The sequence below is a fragment of the Bos grunniens genome, chromosome 2, assembly GCF_055505025.1.
Source record: "Bos grunniens cultivar Pamir isolate PY7600 chromosome 2, Bosgru_T2T1.0, whole genome shotgun sequence".
NCBI lineage: Eukaryota > Metazoa > Chordata > Mammalia > Artiodactyla > Bovidae > Bos > Bos grunniens.
The window spans coordinates 19,287,668-19,307,612 of record NC_141166.1 but is presented as its reverse complement, the minus strand read 5'-3'; the positions used below and the strand labels follow the sequence as shown (position 1 = coordinate 19,307,612).

The window sequence follows — 19,945 nt, the reverse complement described above, 5'->3', positions numbered from 1 at the left end:
CCGGGCCCAGCCCCATCAGACCCCAGATCCTATCCTCACACCCGTTCTTCTATAAGCCCCTGAGCTGGAGCCCCACCTGTCTTGTTCACTCCTGGATCCCTTGTGATCAGTTGCCACAAGTTAGGTAATCAATAAATGGCATGTGAATAATTAAGTCTTTTAGTAAGTTATCATGCCACAATCGTATGATGGAATAAAACACAGCCATTAATAACCACCCTTTAGAAAAACAATTTAACAATACAGAAGAATATTTGGAACACACACTGTTCCTTTTTAGAAACTCATTACAAAAGACAATGCACAGTGAGATCCAATTTCAGTTTTCTGAAATGTATAATAAAAAGGAGATTTCAAAGATGTGTGCCTAGAATTTAAAATTATCTCTCTGGAGGATACAACTGTAGGGCTTTTTTCTTTGAGCTTATCTAAGCATAGATTTCTTTGATAGTCAAGAAAAATGATGAAAAAGTATATAAAATGTTATACGAAGTCCTGGGCTGTCACAGAAAAGAGAGTCTGAGTTGAGCGCAGTGACAGTGGCCAGTGGTGAGTCAGGTCGTCCTAGGGAAAGGCTCTGGCTCACAGTGACCAGAAGCGTTGCTAAGTGTAGACTAGTTAGGACCTGAACATGAGGATGGGACTCTGAAAACGGCAAATTCTTCATAGAAATTATCAGTTCAGTTCAGTCACTCAGTCGTGTCCGACTCTTTGCGACCCCATGAATTGCAGCACTCCAGGCCTGTCCATCACCAACTCCCGGAGTTCACTCAGACTCACGTCCATTTAGTCAGTGATGCCATCCAGCTACCTCATCCTCTGTCGTCCCCTTCTCCTCCTGCCCCCAATCCCTCCCAGCATCAGAGTCTTTTCCAATGAGTCAACTCTTCGAATGAGGTAGCCAAAGTACTGGACTTTCAGCTTCAGCATCATTCCTTCCAAAGAAATCCCAGGGCTGATCTCCTTCAGAATGGACTGGTTGGATCTCCTTGCAGTCCAAGGGACTCTCAAGAGTCTTCTCCAACACCACAGTTCAAAAGCATCAATTCCTCGGCACTCAGCCTTCTTCACAGTCCAACTCTCACATCCATACATGACCACTGGAAAAACCATAGCCTTGATTAGACGGACCTTTGTTGGCAAAGTAATATCTCTGCTTTTTAATATGCTGTCTAGGTTGGTCATAACTTTCCTTCCAAGGAGTAAGCGTCTTTTAATTTCATGGCTTCAATCACCATCTGCAGTGATTTTGGAGCCCCCCAAAATAAAGTCTGACACTATTTCCACTGTTTCCCCATCTATTTCCCATGAAGTGATGGGACCAGATGCCATGATCTTCATTTTCTGAATGTTGAGCTTTAAGCCAACTTTTTCACTCTCCTCTTTCACTTTCATCAAGAAGCTTTTCAGTTCCTCTTCACTTGCTGCCATAAGGGTGGTGTCATCTGCATATCTGAGGTTATTGATATTTCTCCCAGCAATCTTGATTTCAGCTTGTGTTTCTTCCAGCCCAGCGTTTCTCATGATGTACTCTGCATATAAGTTAAATAAGCAGGGTGACAATATCCAGCCTTAATGTACTCCTTTTCCTATTTGGAACCAGTCTGTTGTTCCATGTCCAGTTCTAATTATTGCTTCCTGACCTGCATACAGATTTCTCAAGAGGCAGGTCAGGTGGTCTGGTATTCCCATCTCTTTCAGAATTTCCCACAGTTTACTGTGATCCACAGAGTCAAAAGCTTTGGCATAGTCAATAAAGCAGAAATAGTTGTTTTTCTGGAACTCTCTTGCTTTTTCCATGATCCAGCGGATGTTGGCAATTTGATCTCTGGTTCCTCTGCCTTTTCTATAGAACAGTCTTATGGACTCTGTGGGAGAGGGAAAGGGTGGGAAGATTTGGGAGAATGGCATTGAAACATGTATAATATCATGTATGAAACGAGTTGCCAGTCCAGGTTCGATGCACGATACTGGATGCTTGGGGCTAGTGCACTGGGACGACCCAGAGGGATGGTATGGGGAGGGAGGAGGGAGGAGGGTTCAGGATGGGGAACACATGTATACCTGTGGCGGATTCATTTTGATATTTGGTAAAACTAATACAATTATGTAAAGTTTAAAAATAAAATTAAATTAAAAAAAATAAAATAAAATAAAAAATAAATAAAACCAGCTTGAACATGTGGAAGTTCATGGTTTACATATTGCTGAAGCCTGGCTTGGAGAATTTTGAGCATTACTTTACTAGCGTGTGAGATGAGTGCAACTGTGCGGTAGTTTGAGCATTCTTTGGCATTGCCTTTCTTTGGGATCGGAATGAAAACTGACCTTTTCCAGTCCTGTGGCCACTGCTGAGTTTTCCAAATTTGCTGGCATACTGAGTACAGCATAACCAAATATAATTGGGTCAATTGAAAAGAAGAGCAGTGGGAAAATGCCTGCAGAAGAGGGCTATATTTTGTAAGTCAAAGTCACTCAGTCGTGTCCAACTCTTTGGGACCCCATGGAATATACAGTCCATGGAATTCTCCAGGCCAGGCTACTGGAGTCGGTAGCCTTTCCCTTCTCCAGAAGATCTTCCCAACCCAGGGACTGAACCCAGGTCTCCCACATTGCAGGTGGATTCTTTACCAGGCTGAGCCACAAAGGAAGCCCATATTATGTAAGTAGAAGCTTAAACATCTGTCATCAGATGCCTTTTCTCAATATGATATCAGGTCACATGAGAAGAGAACTAGATTGGGAAAACAGCCAAGGAAAGATTTATTGAACCAAAGACAGAATTTGACCAGGTCATGAACAAGCATTACTCCCCCAGCTTTATTTGTTCAGTTTGTTTCAGACCTGGGTCTCCCTATGAGCTCCACTGTAAGATGCTGGTAGGAGTCAGAGCCTAGATCTGAACAGTTCAGAATCAGACCCAACACTGTACCAGATGGTATTTGATCCAAATGAGACAAAAATTTCCCTCTAGCCTCCTCCAACAGTTACAGTCTAGAGAGAGGTACATTGAAGCGGATAAAATCTGTTGCAGGAAAAAAATGAAAATTCCATTTATTTTTAAGTTATTTGTTTTTTATTGGAAAGGATCTTTGTTGCTCTTAAGAACAACTATATGGACATTCTGCTTCTGATGTGGGAAAGTAAGCTTTGAACAAGGGAAAGTGTTAGTCACTCAGTCATGTCTGATTCTTTGTGATCCCATGGACTACAGCCTGCCAGGATCCTCTGTGGAATTCTCCAGGCAAGAATACTGAAGTGGGTTGCCATTCCCTTCTGTAGGGGATCTTTCCCACTGAGGGATCGAACCCAGGTCTCCTACATTGGAGGCAGATTCTTTACCATCTGAGCTCAAACCCAAGAACAAACAGATTGGTCCACAAATAACTGAATTCCAGACCAAAACACCCTAGCACTACTTCATGACTCTGAAAGTGAACAAAAGCAGGCAGGTTGTGGAGAAGAGTCAAAATACAGTCAGCATGGGCTGAGGTTCAGGTTTAGGAAGCCCCACCCTGCAGGCATCCTTAACTGGACCTATGGCCCAGAGAGGCCAAGACACTAGCATCAGGACTTCCCTGATGGTCTAGTGGTTAAGCACCCAGCTACCAATGCAGGGGACACAGGTTCAATCCCTGGTCGCGGAAGATCCTGCATGCCACAGAGAAACTAACCAACCCCATGAGCCAAAACTACTAAGCCTGTGCTCTAGAGCCTTGGAGCCACAACTCCCAAAGCCTACACACTCTAGGGCCCAAAGCCACCGCGATGAGAAGCCCATGAACCATAACCAAGAGTAGCCCCCGATCACCACAACTAGAGAAAGCCCATGCACAGCAAGGAAGACCCCATGAAGCTAATTTAATTAATTTGCTAATTAATTAATTTCAAAGGAACAAGGGGAAGGAGTGCAAGACAGGCACCCCATAAGGAGTGAAAAGGTTCTGGGAAAGAAGACAGTTAGAGACGAGGGTCCCCAAGTTCTGTATCTGAACTCTGTCCATGTCTCTCAGTGACCCTAAACCATACACAAATGGGGCACCGAAAGCCAAAGGTTGAGATTCAATTCCCTGCCTCACTGCCGCTATCACTGAGCTTGCAATGGATCTAACAAGTAAGAGTCGCCTGGGTACATTAGTGAACACTGGTTAATCCATCTTGGCTAGTTTCCTTCCACACGAAACGATACTGTTGCTACTGTTTCCAGCCCTTTATTCATTCATGAATTCAACCTGGCTCACAGGTACTCCAGAGATACAGAAAAAAAAAGTTCAGCATCACTGCCTTGAGGAAGTTGGGAGTCCCAGGAGAAAAAGCAGAGCTGCACCCAAGCAGCTGTCACACAAGCTAGAACTTGACCAGAGAAGGAGCTTGGTGCAGCAGAGAGAACACGGACTCCAGAATCAGACAAAGCTGAGCTTGAACTCTGGATCCACCAAGACCTAGAGCCTCAGAATCCACCTTGTACAGCAGTTGTGGGAAATAAATAGTGGTCTTTATCTTAATCACTTACTCTATACGAGGCACTTCCTACGCACTGTATAGGGCTTCCCCAGTGGCTCAGACAATAACAAATCCACCTGCGATGCAGAAGACCTGGGTTCGATCCCTGTGTCAGGAAGATCCCCTGCAAAAGGGAATGGTTACCCACACCAGTGTTCTAGCCTGGAGAATCCCATGGACAGAGGAGCCTGGAGGGCTACAGTCCACGGGGTCACAAAAAGTCAGACACAATTGAGCCACTAGCACTTTCACATGCGCTGTGTACTAATTTAGTTCTTATAACAACTCACTGTGAAGTGAAAGTGGCTCAGTTGCGTCCATCTCTTTGGGACCCCACGGACTATACAGTTCATGGAATTCTCTAGGCCAGAATACTGGAGTGGGTAGCCTTTTCCTTCTCCAGGGGATCTTCCCAACCCAGGGATTGAACCCAGGTCTCCTGCATTGCAGGTGGAGTCTTTACCAGCTGAGCCACAAGGGAAGCCTATCACAACTCATTGGGTAGATATCATTAATACCACCACCCTTACTCTAGAGATGCAAAAAATGAGGCACAGGGAACTTTTATTGGAGTATAATTGCTTTACAATGTTGTGTTAGTTTCTGCCGTAAACAATGGGAATCAGCTATATGTACACATGTAATCCTTCCCTCTTGAGCCTCCCTCCCACCTCCCAGCCTTACCATCCCATCACACGAGGTCAGCACAGGGCACCAAGCTGAGCCCCTGTACTCTACAACAGCTTCCCACTAGCCATCTGTTTTACACATGGCAGTGTATATATGTCATTTGCAGTGACTTGAATGAACCTAGAGACTGTCATACTGAGGGAAGTAAGTCAGAAAGAGAAAAACAAGTACCATATACTCATGTATATAAGTGAGATCTAGAAAAATGGTACTGATGAAACTATTTGCAGAGAGAGGCATAGGGAATTTCAGTTTACTTGCCCAAAGTCAGTAAGTACTAAAGTGATCACGCAGATTAAGACTCAGGCAGCAAGGCTGCTTGGCCCCCGCTACGTTTTGTTGAAGAACAACTTCAAGTGGCAAACACGGGGCTTTAACACACAGTAGGCACTCCACAGGGGGCATATACCATCACGAGTGTTATTGTTACTGCTGATGCCACGTGATTACAATGGAGCCACAAGAGAGAAAGAGCTGAAGTTCAAGGTGTTTACCTGCAATAATGGTAAATAATCTTCATGTGCTTGACTGGACACACACATTAAGAAATCACAATTAGTGGTGACCTCTCTAGGTATATCCTTCCTCTTTTTCAAAAGAAAAGCACCAGGCTATCATTATTTATCTCTTCATTCACTCATCACACTGTCACTTTGGACCCCATCTGCTAGCACTAAACCGAGTATCACAATGGTTCTCAAAGGGGAAGTATTAATAGAAATAAAGGTGAGGGACAGGCTCCACCACTCACTAAAGTGAGTGCAGCTGGGAGAAGCAAGCAAGCAACAGGCTTTGCAGTGTTTTGAGACAATCTCAGAGAAACTGTGTCATGTGGGGAAAAGAAAGAGAACAAAAAAGAAATATGAACTTAAAAAAAAAAAAGAAATATGAACTTAACCCTAAATCAAAAATTAATTAGCATGCACCAAACATAGAAATAACATTTTTACTCACACTTAATAAGTCTTAATACCCTGCTTTGTTTCCAAAAGATGAAACCAGACACCACTTGGAACTCCAAGGATCTCAGCTATTACAATTCCCCAATGAAGTGGTGATTTAGGGATAATGCCAGATTTTAAAAGAATAAGAGCAGTATTTTATTTAGGCTTTTATGAGGACATGTTGCACATTTCTTAAATAAATACATGCAGTTTCATATGATCCTAAGAGAGTACTTTCACCAAAGCATACATACCAAGATCCTGGGGAAAACAACCAAATCCCAGGACTATTAATATATAAGTTCTAAATCCTGATGGGGTAACATGCCCAGTTTCTGAACAATACACATTATCTCAGAGATAAATTTTATGACATGTGTGGCTATTGCCTATAAATCAATTTAAGATGAAAGGCATTACCCTGATATTTGAGTTGGACAAAAGGATTTATGTGGCTAGATTCCTCAAAGCTATAAAATGTAGAAAAATAAAAATAGTTTGGATAAACCCTTGGAGGGTGTTGCAGTGGGGTTTAACCTACAGGGGCCTTTGGGCTGACATTGGGTTTTAGACTCAAGCTTTCCTTAGAGTCGTTTAGAGGTTATGAAACTTCTCTGTATAAACATCACTTGAAACAACAAAATGGATTTATTGACTGAGCAAGGGGTTCTTAAACTGATATATTTGAATCAAAGACTTAGAAGTAGGGACCCTTAAAGGTAATAGTGAGCCCTTTTACAACAAGGAAGCGCGGCCGGAAGAGATAAAAATGACATGGCTTTCCCAAGGTCATATGACTACATTCCCACCACCCCCACCATCATCATCACCATCATCAGACATTCGTTCCGCACTTAGCCAAGGGCTAAGCACAGTGCCAAGGGCTTTGGGGCTTTTTCTATTCTTCAACTGGTAAAGGATTTACAACTATCATTCTCCTTTCCTAAATGAGGAAAATGAGCCCAAATATCTGTAAAAGAACTGGGTCCAGATTTCAAACCCAAGCAGTGTGACCTGAAAAACCCACATTCATAACTACGCCACTTTCCCACTCCTCATCAGGCCCAGACTCAGGTCCCCTGATTTCCACGCCACCAAAGGCACCGACTGTCCACATTTGGCAATGGAGCCTCCATGTTACATGATCTGCATGTCTGTACAGACGGCCACATGAAAAGATGCTCAACATCTCAAATTTAAATGCAAATGAAAACTACAATGAATTTTTGACAAGTTTTGACAGAACTTTAGGTCTCAAAAGACTTGTGTAAGTCTACAATAAACCTGGTTTTAGGGATAAACAAACAAGTGAGCTCCCTGGTGGCTCAGCAGCACAGAACCCACCTGCCAATGCAGTAGACTCTGGTTTGATCCCTGGGTCACGAAGATCCCCTGGAGAAGGAAATGGCAACCCACGAACAGTTTTCTTGCCTGGAGAATCCCATGGACAGAGGAACCTGGCGGGCTACAGTCCATAGGGTTGAAGAGTTGGATAGGACTTAACAACTAAAACAATAACCAGCAATCTCACTCCTGGGCATCTTTCCAGACAAAACTATAATTCAGAAAGATACAGGCACCTCTGTGTTCACTGCAGTACTACTTACAACAGCTAAGACGTGGAAATAACCTAAATGCACATCAATATATGAATGGAAAAAGAGGATGTGGTACATATATACTATGGAATACTGCTCAGCCATAAAAAAAGAATGAAATAATGCCATTTGCAGCAACCTGGATGGACCTAGAGATTATCATACTAAGTGAAGTCAGAAAGAGAAAAACAAATACCATATGGTATCACTTATATCAGAGATACCAAAGGAACATTTCATGCAAAGATGGGCTCGATAAAGGACAGAAATGGTATGGACCTAACAGAAGCAGAAGATATTAAGAAGAGATGGCAAGAATACACAGAAGAACTGTACAAAAAAGATCTTCACAACCCAGATAATCACGATGGTGTGATCACTCACCTAGAGCCAGACATCCTAGAATGTGAAGTCAAGTGGGCCTTAGAAAGCATCACTACGAACAAAGCTAGTGGAGGTGATAGAATTCCAGTTGAGCTGTTCCAAATGCTGAAAGATGATGCTGTGAAAGTGCTGCACTCTATATGCCAGCAAATTTGGAAAACTCGGCAGTGGCCACAGGACTGGAAAAGGTCAGTTTTCATTCCGATCCCAAAGAAAGGCAATGTCAAAGAATGCTCAAACTACCGCACAATTGCACTCATCTCACACGCTAGTAAAGTAATGCTCAAAATTCTCCAAGCCAGGCTTCAGCAATATGTGAACCGTGAACTTCCAGATGTTCAAGCTGGTTTTAGAAAAGGCAGAGGAACCAGAGATCAAATTGCCAACATCCGCCGGATCACGGAAAAAGCAAGAGAGTTCCAGAAAAACATCTATTTCTGCTTTATTGACTATGCCAAAGCCTTTGACTGTGTGGAACACAATAAACTGTGGGAAATTCTGAAAGAGACAGGAATACCAGACCACCTGACCTGCCTCTTGAGAAATCTGTATGCAGGTCAAGAAGCAACAGTTAGAACTGGACATGGAACAACAGACTGGTTCCAAATAGGAAAAGGAATACGTCAAGGCTGTATATTGTCACCCTGTTTATTTAACTTATATGCAGAGTACATCATGAGAAACACTGGACTGCAAGAAACACAAGCTGGAATCAAGATTGCCAGGAGAAATATCAATAACCTCAGATACACAGATGACACCACCCTTATGGCAGAAAGTGAAGAGGAACTCAAAAGCCTCTTGATGAAAGTGAAAGAGGAGAGTGAAATAGTTGGCTTAAAGCTCAACATTCAGAAAACGAAGATCATGGCATCCGGTCCCATCACTTCATGGGAAATAGATGGGGAAACAGTGTCAGACTTTATTCTGGGAGGCTCCAAAATCACTGCAGATGGTGATTGAAGCCATGAAATTAAAAGATGCTTACTGCTTGGAAGGAAAGTTATGCCCAACCTAGACAGCATATTAAAAAGCAGAGACATTACTTTGCCAACAAAGGTCCATCTAGTCAAGGCTATGGTTTTTCCTGTGGTCATGTATGGATGTGAGAGTTGGACTGTGAAGAAGGCTGAGTGCCGAAGAATTGATGCTTTTGAACTGTGGTGTTGGAGAAGACTCTTGAGAGTCCCTTGGACTGCAAGGAGATCCAACCAGTCCATTCTGAAGGAGATCAGCCCTGGGTGTTCCTTGGAAGGAATGATGCTAAAGCTGAAAGTCCAGTACTTTGGCCACCTCATGCGAAGAGTTGACTCATTGGAAAAGACTCTGATGCTGAGAGGGATTCAGGGAAAGAGGAGAAGGAGATGACAGAGGATGAGATGGCTGGATGGTATCAGTGACTCAATGGACGTGAGTCTGAGTGAACTCCAGGAGTTGGTGATGGACAGGGAGGCCTGGCGTGCTGCGATTCATGGGGTCGCAAAGAGTCGGACACGACGGAGCGACTCATCCGATCTGATCTGATCTGATCACTTATATGCAGAATCTCCATGCTCCCAATGCAGGGGGCCTGGGTCCAATGCCTACTCAGGAAACTAAATGCTGCACACTACAACTAAGATGTGGTGCAGCCAAATAAATAAACAAATAATGTTTTAAATAAAATATGATACAAATGAACTTATCTATGAAACAAAAACAGACTCAGAGACATAGAGAACAGACGGGTGGTTGCCAAGGGGAAGGGAGGGTAGGGAAGGGGTGGATTGGGAGTTTGGGATTAGCAGATACAAGTTACTATATATAAGATGGATCAACAACGAGATCCTACTGCACAGCACAGGAAATTATATTCAATATCCTATGATAAATCATAATGGAAAGGAATATAAAAATAATGTGTGTATATATACATATATGGGCTTCCCTGGTGGCTCAGCAGTAAAGAATCCCACTGCAATGCAGGAGATGTAAGAGACATGGGTTTGACCCCCTGGGTAGGGAAGATCCCCTGGAGGAGGGCATGGCAACCCACTCCAGTATTCTTTCCTGTGAAATCCCATGGACAGAGGAGCCTGGTGGGCTACAATCCATGGGGCTGCAAAGAGTTGGACACCACTGAAGCAAATTAGCACATAGTATATACATGTACTGGAATTCCCAAGTAGTTCAAATGGTAAAGAATCTGCCTACAAAGCAGGAGACCTGGGTTCAATCCCTGGGTTGAGAAGATCCTTGGAGAAGGGCATGGCAACCCACTCCAGTATTCTTGCCTGGAGAATTCCATGGACAAAGAAGCCTGGTGGGCTCTAGTCCATGGGGTCACAAAGAGTTGGACATGACTGAGCAACTTTCACTTTCATATACATGTATAACTGATTCACTTTGCTGTACAGCAGAAAATAATACAACATTATAAATCAGTTATACTTAGATAAAATTTTTTTAATGTTTTAAGATCTGCAGGTCTAAAAAAAAAAAAAAGATCTGCATATCTGATAGTGGATCTTACCTTGCATCCTAAAAGTGAGAGGACTGACACGTAAGTCCTCTTCTTGGTGGAAGTACTTGCCTTCATAATTGTAGTGCAAGAGCAGTTCATACAAGTTCTACTTGTCTTAAGCCTAGCCAAGGACATCACACCAGGAAATACCTTTACGGCAACGTCTTTTAAATACATTGGATGAAATATTTCCTCAAAGTAGTCATGAAGCCCCATATTCTCATGTCATCTCTGATTAGCATCTGTCTTCTCTTAAAGGTGGACGCCAGGAAGGTCCTCAGGTTCTAGGAGGCGTGCCAGCAAGATGCACACAGGCAGGGCTGACAAATGTGCTTCACTACTGAATGTTCTCATCACACTCACTTCTTTTTATTCTTTATTCTACTTCAAGTTCCCGAGGGAAAACAATTTAAAAGGCGATGCGGAAGCAAAGACGATGGCTAGGCAGTAATATACAGATTGTACTTATTTGTGTATTTAAATATGCTCACATATTTAAACACCAATAAGCAGTGATGATAAGTATCTATAATTAAACCTCCTCAGATTTAAGATGCATTTATTTCAAAAGTTAAGGGCCTCAAAGTTGTAAACCAAACATAAAGACAAAACCGATGTGAAGAGTATATTCAGAGGCAATAAAATCAGCTCCCAATTACTTATCTTTGTTATTGCTCAATAAGTCAAACCAGTCAATTCTAAAGGAAATCAGTCCTGACTATTCACTGGAAGGACTGATGCTAAAGCTGAAGCTCCAATCCTTTGGCCACCTGATGGGAAGAACAGACTCATTGGAAAAGACCCTGATGCTGGGAAAGACTGAAGGCAAGAGAAGAAGGGGACAACAGAGGATGAGATGGTTGGATGGCATCACTGACTCAATGGACATGAGTTTGAGCAAGCTTCAGGAGTTGGTGATGGACAGGGAGGCCTGGTGTGCTGCAGTCCGTGGGGTCACAAAGAGTTGGACACAAATGAACGACTGAACTGAACTGAACTGAAGTGAAACATAAGAAAGCACTCATGACAAGTTTACTTTTGTTTCTTATCACCCCTAATTGAACCAGAATTTGAAACTGCACTTTTCAAATAGGGACCTAATGAAAATTAAGTTTAAATTCAAAGAAAAGTCAGGGCTCACTGATGGAAGCATAAAAATATAAGAATAGGAGAAGAGCAGATACCTTCTGGAAGGTGAGCTCATGTGATAATTACAGCACAAGCTGTCTCTCAGGCCTCCACAACCTTGAACTTTTGGAGAGAGGTTAAAAAGAAGACAAAAGTCAAAGTGATGTGTACCCAGGAGGTAATTCAACCTCTAAGGACTCAGTCCAGATCAGATGGAAAAGGATCCTTGAAGGAAATAGGATGGAGATGAAAACGACAGAGAAGAGCAAGGATGTGATGGGAAAGTGTTGAAAGCACTATCCAGAGGGAAAGCCAGGTTTAACAGCTTTCTGGATGGGGCAGGATTGTCATAAAAGGATTTCACTGTACTTAACCAAAAAAAGGAGGGGGGGAAATTCTAGTTTTTTCCATGTTTAAGAATTTTTAGCAGAGAATTTTAGAAGTTTGAAAACCCAACAAACTTTGAATTTATTTGACTCGTGACTTGGTCAAATAAAGACCATATTTTAAAATAAACCATATTTTCCAATATTCTGGGAGGTGGGTCATAGAGGATCCTGCTGTGATGTATGTCGGAGAGTGTTTTGCCTATGTTCTCCTCTAGGAGTTTTATAGTTTCTGGTCTTACGTTGAGATCTTTAACCCATTTTGAGTTTATTTTTGTGTATGGTGTTATAAAGTGTTCTAGTTTCATTCTTTTACAAGTAGTTGACCAGTTTTCCCAGCACCACTTGTTAAAGAGATTGTCTTTAATCCATTGTATATTCTTGCCTCCTTTGTCAAAGATAAGGTGTCCATAGGTGCCTGGATTTATCTCTGGGCTTTCTATTTTGTTCCATTGATCAATATTTCTGTCTTTGTGCCAGTACCATACTGTCTTGATAACTGTGGCTTTGTAATAGAGCCTGAATATTGGAAATAAAAGCAAAAATAAACAAATGGGACCTAATTAAACTTAAAAGCTTCTGCACAACAAAGGAAACTATTAGCAAAGTGAAAAGGCAGCCTTCAGAATGGGAGAAAATAATAGCAAATGAAGCAACTGACAAACAACTAATCTCAAAAATATACAAGCAAATCCTACAGCTCAAATCCAGAAAAATAAATGACCCAATCAAAAAATGGGCCAAAGAACTAAATAGACATTTCTCCAAAGAAGACATACAGATGGCTAACAAACACATGAAAAGATGCTCTACATCACTCATTATCAGAGAAATGCAAATCAAAACCACTATGAGGTACCCTTTCACGCCAGTCAGAATGGCTGCGATCCATAAGTCTACAAGCAATAAATGCTGGAGAGGGTGTGGAGAAAAGGGAACTCTCTTACACTGTTGGTGGGAATGCAAACTAGTACAGCCACTATGGAGAACAGTGTGGAGATTCCTTAAAAAACTGGAAATAGAACTGCCATATGACCCAGCAATCCCACTGCTGGGCATACACACTGAGGAAACCAGAAGGGAAAGAGACACGTGTACCCCAATGTTCATCACAGCACTGTTTATAATAGCCAGGACATGGAAGCAACCTTAGATGCCCATCAGCAGATGAATGGATAAGAAAGCTGTGATACATATACACAATGGAGTATTACTCAGCCATTAAAAAGAATACATTTGAATCAGTTCTAATGAGACGGATGAAACTGAAACCTATTATACAGAGTGAAGTAAGCCAGAAATAAAAACACCAATATAGTATACTAACGCATATATATGGAATTTAGAAAGATGGTAATAATAACCCTGTGTACGAGACAGCAAAAGAGACACTGATGTATAGATCAGTCTTTTGGACTCTGTGGGAGAGGGAGAGGGTGGGGAGATTTGGGAGAATGGCATTGAAACATGTATAATATCATGTATGAAACGAGTTGCCAGTCCAGGTTTGATGCATGATACTGGATGCTTGGGGCTGGTGCACTGGGACGAACCAGAGGGAGGGTATGGGGAGGGAGGAGGGAGGAGGGTTCAGGATGGGGAATACGTGTATACCTGTGGCGGATTCATTTCGATATTTGGCAAAACTAATACAATATTGTAAAGTTTAAAAATAAAATAAAATTTAAAAAAAAATAAAAAAATTAAATAAACCATATTTTATTTATTTTAAAGACCATATTTTAAAATAAAGACCACATTTTTAAATAAACAAAATAAAATTCACTTTAAAGAATATATTCAGAGATGGCATAGGCCAAGGGTTAAGAATGCTAGTACCAAGTTGCCTGGGTTTAAATTTCCAGCTGTGTGACCTCAGGCAAGTTATTCATCCTCCTGTGTTTCAGCTTCTCATCTGTTCAATGAAAATATCGATAGTATTTCCTTCATAGGACTATTGTGAGGCTCAACTAAGTTATTAAATGTAGCGAGTGATAGCTAAATGTTGACTTTTTTAATGCTTTTTTTTATTGTGGTAAAAGTCACGTAATACAAAGCATGCTATTTTAACCATATTTAATTGTACAGTTAGAACCAAACACGGAACAATGGACTGGTTCAAAATTGGAAAAAGAGTATGTCACAGCTGTATACTGTCACCCTACATGCATGACCTATATGCAAAATACATCGTGTGAAATGCCCGGCTGAATAAATCACAAGCTGGAATCCAGACTGCCGGCAGAATTAACAACTTCAGATACACCGATGATACCACTCTAATGGCAGAAAGCAAAGAGGAACTAAAGAGCCTCTTAATGAAGGTGAAAGAGGAGAGTGAAAAAGCTGGCTTAAAACTCAACAATCAAAAAACTAAGATCATGGGGTCTGATCCCATTACTTCATGACAAACGGAGGAAAAATGGAAACAGGGACATACTTCATTTTCTTGGGGCTCCAAAATCACTGTGGATGGTGACTTCAGGCATGAAATTAAAAGACGCTTATTCCTAGTGAGAGAGTCATTTCCTAGGCAGGTTGATAGGGAGTCTAGGGGTCCCCAGGGAGAGAGGGGTCTGGAATTCTCAAGGAGGAAGAAAGGACAAACTTTTTTTCTTTCTCCACATTCTTTAGGATTATATAACAATAATGTATCTTGCCTAAGGATAGTCTTTGGATTAAACCTTCTGTTATCTTAAAATGTAAATTATGGGAGTAGGTCTGATGAGGTCTTTACAATCTCCAGACATTCTTTGGATTCATTGGAGAGTATATAACTTCATTGTTAACACTAGCAAGCGGGTACTCTTTCTGCCCCCTTCTGATGCCTATGTCAGAAGCTTTCTCTCTCTCCTTTATACTTTAATAAAACTTTATTACACAAAAGCTCTGAGCGATCAAGCCTCGTCTCTGGCCCTGGATTGAATTCTTCTCCTCCGGGGGCCAAGAATCCCAATGTCTTCACGTGATTCAACAACAACCTTTCACTAGGAAGAGAAGCTATGACAAACCTAGACAGCATCAGAGACATTACTTTGCTAACAAAGGTCTATAGAGTTGAAGATATGGTTTTCCCAGTAGTCATATATGGATATGAGAGCTGTACCATAAAGAAGGCTGAGGGCTGAAGAATTGATGCTTTTGAACTGTGATGCTGGAGAAGACTTGTGAGAGTGCCTTGGACTGCAAGGAGATTAAACCAGTCAATCCTAAAGGAAATCAACCCTGAATATTCATTGGAAGGACTGATGCTGAAGCTGAAGCTCTAGTACTTTGGTCACCTGATGAGAAGAACCAACTCATTGGACAGGACTCTGATGCCGGGAAAGATTGAGGGAAGGAGGAGAAAGGGGTGACAGAGAATGAGATGGCTGGATGTCATCAGCCATCAATGGACACGCGTTTGAGCAAACTCCAGGACATAGTGAAGGACAAGGAAGTCTGGCATACGCAGTCTAGGGGGTTGCAAAGAGCTGGACACAACTCAGGGACTGAACAACGAACTGTACAGCTCAGTGGCACTAGGTACATTCACCTTACTGTACAACTTTCATCCTCATCCATCTCCCAAATGGTTTACCTTCCTAAACTGAAACTCTGAAATTCCCTGCCTGCCCCTGCATCTACCAAAATACATTCTGACTCTCTGAATTTGACAATTCTAGGTACTTTGCATAAGTGAAATCAAACAGTATTTCTATCTAATGTACACTGGAATGCATTTTTAAGATTAATTTAATATATGTCCTACAAACAGATTGTACCTTCTTTCTTTCCCTGTGCTATACAGGATGTTCTTATCAGTTATCCACTTTATACCTAACAGTATATATATATCTCAATCCCAATTTCCCAATTTAATAGTTAGGATGTAGAAGTACCTTGCTGACTTTTATAATCAATTTATCTAACAAATATTTATTAGCTTCCTACTAGCATAAAATACGGAACGAAAAGCTCTGTGATAGGATACTGGGAGTTGGTGAAAGAACGATGAATAAAACACACTTCCCACCCACAAAGAATATCACAGGAAAGCAAGGCAGACGGAACCGACACATATATCCAAAGAAGCATGTGAAAACAGGGCAGATAGCAAATAATACTAGAAAATAATTACTAAATCTTCTTTGGCACGGTATCGTAACTATCAAGGAGAATGTTCTTATTCTCAGAAAACACAAACTCATTTATTTGGGGATAAAGTGTGATGATGCCTATAATTTACTTTCAAATTACTTTACAAAAACAACAAACTAGATACATAAATGCATGTATACAAAGCTAACATGCCAAAATGTTAATCACTGGGGAGAGAAAAAGCTGGCAGTCAAAGGTCAAGTGCTGGCTCCAAACTTCAGAACATTGTGTAGACTTGAAACTCTTTCAAACTTGTTCTCACAGCGTGACTGATAGAAAACTCTTGCAGACACAGGCTGTTTTTTAAGCGCAAAGTGCTCTATAAATAATTCCTACAACAACCACCATGGAACAGGTCCATGGGAGGGGCTGCTTTTAAAGTGCCAGTTGCTGAGAAGCTTCAAAACACGGCAATGAATCCTTCTGATTTATAACTGAAGCCCCTTTCCCTGGTCAGTCTTTAGTGAAGGTAAACCGGTGGATGAAAGTCTTCGTACAAAACCTTGCTGGGAAATTCATCTGAATCATTTCAATTCATTTCTTCTCTAGACTTTATCAAGACAGAGTGGAGAAATTGATGGGCTAATGGATAAAGGAAAAGGTCCCTAGACAAGCCTATCAACACCCACGTTGAAATTACAGTCTATAGACCAAGGTCTCTGAGTAGAGACATGGTCAGATGATCCCTCTTACTCCCAGACTCACAGCACCTGCCCAGCTGCCATCTCTCACACTCAACACGTCCAAAATAGAACCCTTCCCTCCCATGTTTTTTTTTTTTTTTTTTTCCTCCATGAATGGCACGACCAACAGGAACAGAAGCCACAAACTTCCCCACCACTCCCCCTCCACCTCCATACCCATCCATCCCCAGACCTTTCTGTTTTCCCTCCAAAGTTCTCCCAAATCACCAGCATCTCTCCTTTTAAGATTCCACCTTCCCTTCTCAACAGGCAACATGGATTTCCCAAACTTCCACAACTCTTCTATTTCCACACGTGTCTCTCTCCAACCCACACTCCATACTAGTACAAAAGGAAAATTACCAATTCCTGTTTACATTTTTCAGCCATCTAATAGTAATCACTATTAGGAAAACAGTCATGATACGATGCCTAATACTTCTTGAGCACTTGGCCAGGCACCCTGTGGTAATAAGCACCTTGTCTAAGCATCTTCTCAGTTCATCCTCATGGACCCTAAGAAGTGAGGGTTATCGCTGTATCAATTTTACAATTTTCTCTGAGACACAGAGCAGTATGAACTCTCACTTGCTCAGGCACAGAACTGGTTAGCAAGAGGCAGAGAGGCTTCAGAGCTAAGCCTCTGCTCTCTCCCCTCTGGGTTGAACAAGACATGCCCTACTCATGCCCACAAAGTCCTAAAGCCCTGAGGACTCAGCTCTCGTCACCCACTTTCTTCCCTTTTCCTTTTGCTCCTGGGGATGCCCTCAACTTTGCGCTCCTCCTCCTCACTCAGTCTCCACATGCGGGCATCTCTTCTGGGTCCCCAAGGCTAAGCAGATCCTCGTCGTGTGTCTTAAAGGCACACATTCTGGCTTGTAATTAGGGACTTATTTGTGTCCACGTCGCGGGAGGGGCCATCTCAGCTTTGCTGACCCTACAGCCCAGCACCCAGTCCAGCGCCTGGTATGTAGGACTTGCTCAACAAATCTTTATCAACTAGAGAAACGGAGCACAAGTGAACACAGAATTCCCAGGCTGCAGCTCAAGGGTCTGGCTCTACTATCAGTGTGAAGTGAAGTGAAGTCGCTCAGTCGTGTCTGACTCTGTGACCCCATGGATGTAGCCTACCAGGCTCCTCCATGGGATTTTCCAGGCAAGAGTACTGGAGTGGGTTGCCATTTCCTTCTCTATACTATCAGTGTGACCTTGTGCAAATCACCACCTCTCAGAGCCTCCAGGGTCTGATCTGAACCTTCTGGCAGCAAAACTATGACAACAAAGCACTGTGGAGTTTTCAAATATCTTTCTGCAAAATCCCATTCAATCCCAGGATGGCCCTATGAGGGAAGCAGGGCTCTCATGGCCCACAGTCACTTAAGAAAGAAAAAGAAGAATTGATCAGGTGGGGGAGGAAAACTAGTGACTGGCCAGCAGTCAATCAGCCTTTGACCCTGAAAACTTCCCTTGACTCTAAGCCCAGCCTACAACCAGGGTTAGGTGGCAACACACTAACCTGGGGTGTGGCAAAGCTTTGAGAAACTGCCCAGCGCTCTGTACATGAGTGACCAGTGGTGCTGACTCAGTCATCCTCCTCTCCAGTTTTCCCATTTGCTTAAGGCACTCAAGTGAAGAGTGGAGACCATCCAGCACATGTAACTCCATTGTCATGGTAACCATGTCTAGCATAAGCACGCACAGCTGGGAGATAACCAGGAGGACCCCAGCCACCCGCTCCTGTCCCTGCCCAGGGGAGCAGAAGCCAGGACAAAGAATCCACTTCCTGAGTTGCTGTTTGGGCTTCAGAATATGAAAGCATAAAGTGTACAAGACAGCGTCGATCATGATGCAGCTCCTGGCAACCCTGAGCCCTGGGGTTACCTGGGAGTCAGTGGGCTTTTATCAACATCCATCCGTACCACTGTCCCAGTCCAGCCTCTAAGCCAGGAGGTAATTCAGGTTAATGAGTACAGAGATGTTTCCTTATTTACGAGGATTCAACATGTAATCTCTGCAAAGGGTGTCAATTGACTATGTAATTGTCAGTGCCCCTTCTGTGCATAAGGAGCTTACATGCTGGTTTTAAGGGGAAAAACACCTTTAATATCATGTTATTCTTATCATATTAAAGGTTTAAAGTAATTCCTTCCATACAAGCAGAAATGGAAACAAAACTTCCTCCAAGTGCAAAATTGTTCCTTAACACCAGCTCCATAACTAGGACTATCTGTCTGCTTCTTCAGGTGAAATTGAAACAGTATGACTGTTTATTTTTTAATAAAAAGTGCCTTAAATATGTGACCTTCCAGGAGACTATATGTGTCCAAGATGTCATAAAGTGGATTTAAAGACAAAAACAGGTGAAATATATGGTGAAAAAATTTTAATGTAAATTGGTATCAAAAACCTAACACATAATTTAAAAGAAATCTTATCAAGTGAAATTTATCATTATACAGAAATTCCATTTTATTGTAAGTTGTTCATTTTCAATGTGTAAATGAAAACTGCAGAAATTTTGAGATTATGTCTAATATTCAGACATAATTTCCAAGCTATTTTAGCACAGAGCTTAAAAAAAAAGGACCCATCTTATATCTTGTTTTATAAATGGGACAAAGTAGGAAGTTCTCTTGAGTAGAGTTTTTCAGAAAATTGAAGTACAAAGGTCGTCAAATTAATCTAGGGTTTAAAATGGAAAATGAAAGTTATTCCTGTAATGATACCGATACTGACCTTCTAGACACTGGCAGGTGAATCCACTGAGATTAGAAGTGCATGTTGCTCCATTTCTACATGGATCTAGGATACAGTAGTCAATCTTGGACTGGCAGAGCTCTCCAGTATAACCTGAAGAAAACAAGACAGACATGTATAAAATACTTTGTCCCCCAAACCACGAGCCATCCCACAAGTTGAGGGAGTTAACTGGTACCTATCCAACTGAGGCAGCAACCTTACACTAGTCTCCCAGGCACTTTGGTTT

At 42.0% G+C, this 19,945-nt stretch overlaps 1 protein-coding gene across 2 annotated transcripts in view; it reads right to left on the bottom strand.

Annotated features, from left to right (window-relative positions):
- The window catches only part of DNER (delta/notch like EGF repeat containing), a 390,866-nt gene that overhangs the window by 112,047 nt on the left and 258,874 nt on the right, over positions 1–19,945 (bottom strand). For both annotated transcript variants that reach the window (XM_086337448.1, XM_086337457.1), the window contains exon 7: positions 19,696–19,809. In XM_086337448.1, the coding sequence (XP_086193574.1) occupies positions 19,696–19,809 (114 nt within the window). The remainder of the gene's footprint in view (positions 1–19,695; positions 19,810–19,945) is intronic.